At 58.9% G+C, this 3,699-nt stretch overlaps 1 protein-coding gene across 1 annotated transcript; it reads left to right on the top strand.

The window, feature by feature from the left end:
* The first annotated feature begins 486 nt into the window (after positions 1-486).
* B3gnt7 (UDP-GlcNAc:betaGal beta-1,3-N-acetylglucosaminyltransferase 7) lies at positions 487-3,420 on the top strand. Its single transcript, XM_038340376.1, has 2 exons — positions 487-562; positions 2,016-3,420. The coding sequence occupies exons 1-2, from the start codon at positions 552-554 to the stop codon at positions 3,196-3,198; spliced, it is 1,194 nt and encodes a 397-aa protein (XP_038196304.1). The 5' UTR covers positions 487-551; the 3' UTR covers positions 3,199-3,420.
* Positions 3,421-3,699: the final 279 nt, after the last annotated feature.

Raw genomic sequence — 3,699 nt, 5'->3', positions numbered from 1 at the left:
CCTAACATCATCTCCTCTTGAGATGGCCGACAGGCCTAAGCGAGCCTGGGAAGAAGAAAAGTCGACAGGGCAGAGAGAAGGAAGCATTAGGGAAAACAGCCTTATCTGCCTCCCTCGACTCCACACACCCAGAACTACTCCAGAAGGAAGCCGCAAGGCCGCTAGGCGCCCGGTGGGCGTGAAGGTGGGCGGCGTCCGGCGTCCCCACGTGTCCCGGAGAGGAGAGGCAGGCAACCCGTGAAGGGCCAGCGGGGAAGTCACCGCCTCAGGATGTCGGCGATCCTCAAGGTTTCTGAGATTCCGTCTCTTCCCCTCGCGATCCTGCGGGGCGTGCCTCTGAAGTGACCTGGGCTAAGCGTAGTCCCTGTCTCCACGGTGAACCGGGGCGCGAAGGGTTAACGTACCTGGGCCGCCGCCCCTGCGGCCCCGCCTCCAGCCGGGAAAAGAAAGTCTCAACGGGGGCGCGGCCCGGCCCGGTCCTGCAGTCTCCAGCCACGGCGCCCAGAGCTGTGATCCGTGCGCTCCGCTCAGCCATCCTGGACCGGGCCGCCATGTCTATGTGGTGAGTCGGGGTCCATGTGGGGCGCAGGGCACCTCGGGGCTTCTCCTCCTCCCAGGACTGCAGACCGCAAGGGATGCACGCTGGAAGTCGTGGGGCAGACCTCAGTTGCCCGGGGCAGCGCGGGTGGCGGGAGATGCGGAGCGGGACGCGACGCCGGAGCTGCAGGTGGGATGTGGGAGATGCGGGGCGCACGCTCGGCTCCCCGGCCACGGCTCGGGCAGCCGGTATGCAACGTCTCGAGGCCCCGGGATCCTATAAGAGTTGCCCCCCGGAGACTCCTCCGGTTGTTCTTCCCTCCTGCGGCCTCTGCTCCGGACGTCTTAAGCCCTCTCCCTTCCCGGCTTTGCTCCTACGCAGTGGTCTGGTGCGTGCCTGCAAGCAAGGGGCCTCGCCACCGCCGTCCGGGACTGATCCTTACTCGGACTCCGGAGTTGGGGCTTCTTTAGAACCACGAGGGCTGGAGTACTGGGTCCGGGATTCTCTGCTCTGGTTCCCAGAAGGGTTCAACCTTGGGTCTCACCACCCAGCAGGGTATCTCAAGTGATTTCTTTCTCCATCCAACCTGGTGGCCAGGAAGTCTTGGAGCCTTTGGAAAAATCTCGCAATATGGAGGTGGGGGTCTTAATCTTCACTCACCCTGCGCCCCCGCGGAAGTAAAACCCGGCGGGGAGGGGGAATCTCTATTTGCTTCATGGCTCCCTGGCTCTTGTACCTCCTACCACGGAGGTGAGAGCCATCTCCCTGCTGCTCCAGCCCTGGAATGTTCTTTCCCCCAGTGTGAGCTAAGGAGGGAAGTTCTAAGGGAACGGGACCAGGCCTCTGAAAAAGGTGTGGTGGGGTTACCTGGGCAGGGAGGGTCCCTGGGGAGTGGGTTTCCTTCCCAGGGATGAAGGGCTGGGCATCTCGTTGCTCCTTGTGGGATATTTAGATGGGGTCTTAATGGCCGTAAGAGTGGCTCATTTCTGTTGAATCGGCTGTGTTGGAGGATACTAAACCAGAACCCACACTCAGCTGCACTCCACAAGGGAACGCCCCAAAAGCTGCAATGAAGGCATTTGCACTGACTTTTCCCATTTACATCGACTGGTTCAAAGTGATATGCTGTCCACATACCTACGTCTGAGTTAGAAATGAAAACCGGGGCATGGGCAGAGGTTTCTCTTCCTGATAAAGTGGCAGCGTTTCCCTTAGTGCAAGCCTGGTACTTTATCTTGTGTTCTGTCCCATTTTGATTGGGAAACAAGTATCTTAGAGGAGTTAAATAAACCCCTTCCCAAAGTCATTGACTTTGGAACCCCAGTGGCTGTTTCTCGGTGCCTCTTGAGTTGGGAAGTTATCATGAGGAAGGAATCAGGATCCTCTGACCTTCCAGGAAGTGGAGTCCACTGCCCCGTCTGTGGCCACCTAATCCTCTGGAGTGCCAGCTCACCCTCTTCTCTACTGCTCCCCCTAGGAGGAAAACCCTCTACAGGAGTGTGTGCCTGGCTCTGGCCCTCCTTGTGGCTATCACCGTATTCCAGCGCAGTGTGACCCCTGGCCAATTTCTTGAGGATCCTCTACCGCCCACACTGGAGCCACCCAAAACTGAAAATGGGGGCAATTCCATCAGCTTCTGGAAGAGCTCAAAGGATACAGCGGCTCCCTCCCCCGTAGCCCCTCGGGGACCCCAAACCTGGGATGTGATTAGCTCTAACTGTTCTGCCAATGACAACCTGACCCATCAGCCCTGGTTCCAGGGTCTCGAGCCACATTTCCGGCAGTTTCTAGCCTATCGCCACTGCCGCTTTTTCCCCATGTTGCTGAACCACCCGGAGAAGTGCAAAGGGGACGTCTACCTGTTGGTGGTCATCAAGTCAGTCATCACACAGCACGACCGCCGGGAGGTCATCCGTCAAACCTGGGGCCGGGAGACAGAGTCAGTCAGTCCGGGCAGGGGTGCCATGCGTACCCTCTTCCTGCTGGGCACAGCATCCAAGCAAGAGGAGCGGACCCACTATCAGCAGCTGCTGGCCTATGAGGACCGTCTCTACGGCGACATTTTACAGTGGGACTTCCTTGACAGCTTCTTCAACCTGACCCTCAAGGAGATCCACTTCCTTAAGTGGCTTGACATTTATTGTCCCAATGTCCCCTTCGTCTTCAAAGGGGATGATGACGTCTTCGTCAACCCCACCAACCTGCTCGAGTTTCTGTCTGACCGCCGGCCCCAGGAAAACCTATTTGTAGGCGACGTCCTGAAGCACGCTCGGCCCATCCGCAGAAAAGAGAACAAATACTACATCCCCACCGTCATGTACAGCAAGGCCACCTACCCGCCCTATGCTGGCGGAGGGGGTTTCCTCATGTCTGGCGTTCTGGCTCGGCATCTCCACCATGCCTGTGACACAGTGGAGCTCTTTCCGATTGATGATGTCTTCCTGGGCATGTGCCTGGAGGTGCTGGGGGTGCAGCCGATCGGCCACGAGGGCTTCAAGACCTTTGGCATCTCTCGGGTCCGAAGCAGCCGGATGAACAAGGAGCCCTGCTTCTACCGCGCCATGATTGTGGTCCACAAGCTGCTACCTCCCGAGCTGCTGGCCATGTGGGACCTGGTGCACAGCAACCTCACCTGTTCCCTCAAGTTCCAGGTGCTCTGATCTGGCCGGGACGCCAGCACATTTGCCCTCAAGTCCTTGGGGGTCCTGGGGCTGGAGCTACAGTACATGGCAGTCTTTGGTCCCCTGTGGGAGAGGTGAAGGGTCTGGGCCTTCTGTGCCCCTGGGTGTGGTGTGGTACAGAGAGCAAGAGAGGAACTTCCTTGACTGAAGTTCATCTGAGGACCTGAATCCCTCCTAGCCTAGGCCTGTAGCCTGGCCCCTCTATCCTGGTAGGAGACCCTGGTGGCCTCTGCAGGAACATTTGCTCAGGTACCTGGGTTAGGCCTGGCCCCCGTGGGTCTGTGGCTGCCTCTTGTCATCACAGGGAAGTCTCTTCCTGTGAAGTGCCTCGGCTCCCTGAGGGCCGGGCAGCATCTGTGGGAGCTCCACCCTGTGCTGGTCCACAGGTGTCCCCTGGTCCACACCCCTGGGTCTCCCTTTCAGCACAGCCCCAGGCTTGCCTGGAATCTGCTCCAGAGCCATGACTCCTGGCTCTGTCTT

Source organism: Arvicola amphibius, chromosome 8, assembly GCF_903992535.2.
Source record: "Arvicola amphibius chromosome 8, mArvAmp1.2, whole genome shotgun sequence".
NCBI classification, from domain to species: domain Eukaryota; kingdom Metazoa; phylum Chordata; class Mammalia; order Rodentia; family Cricetidae; genus Arvicola; species Arvicola amphibius.
This window is presented reverse-complemented; position numbering and strand designations above follow the sequence as displayed.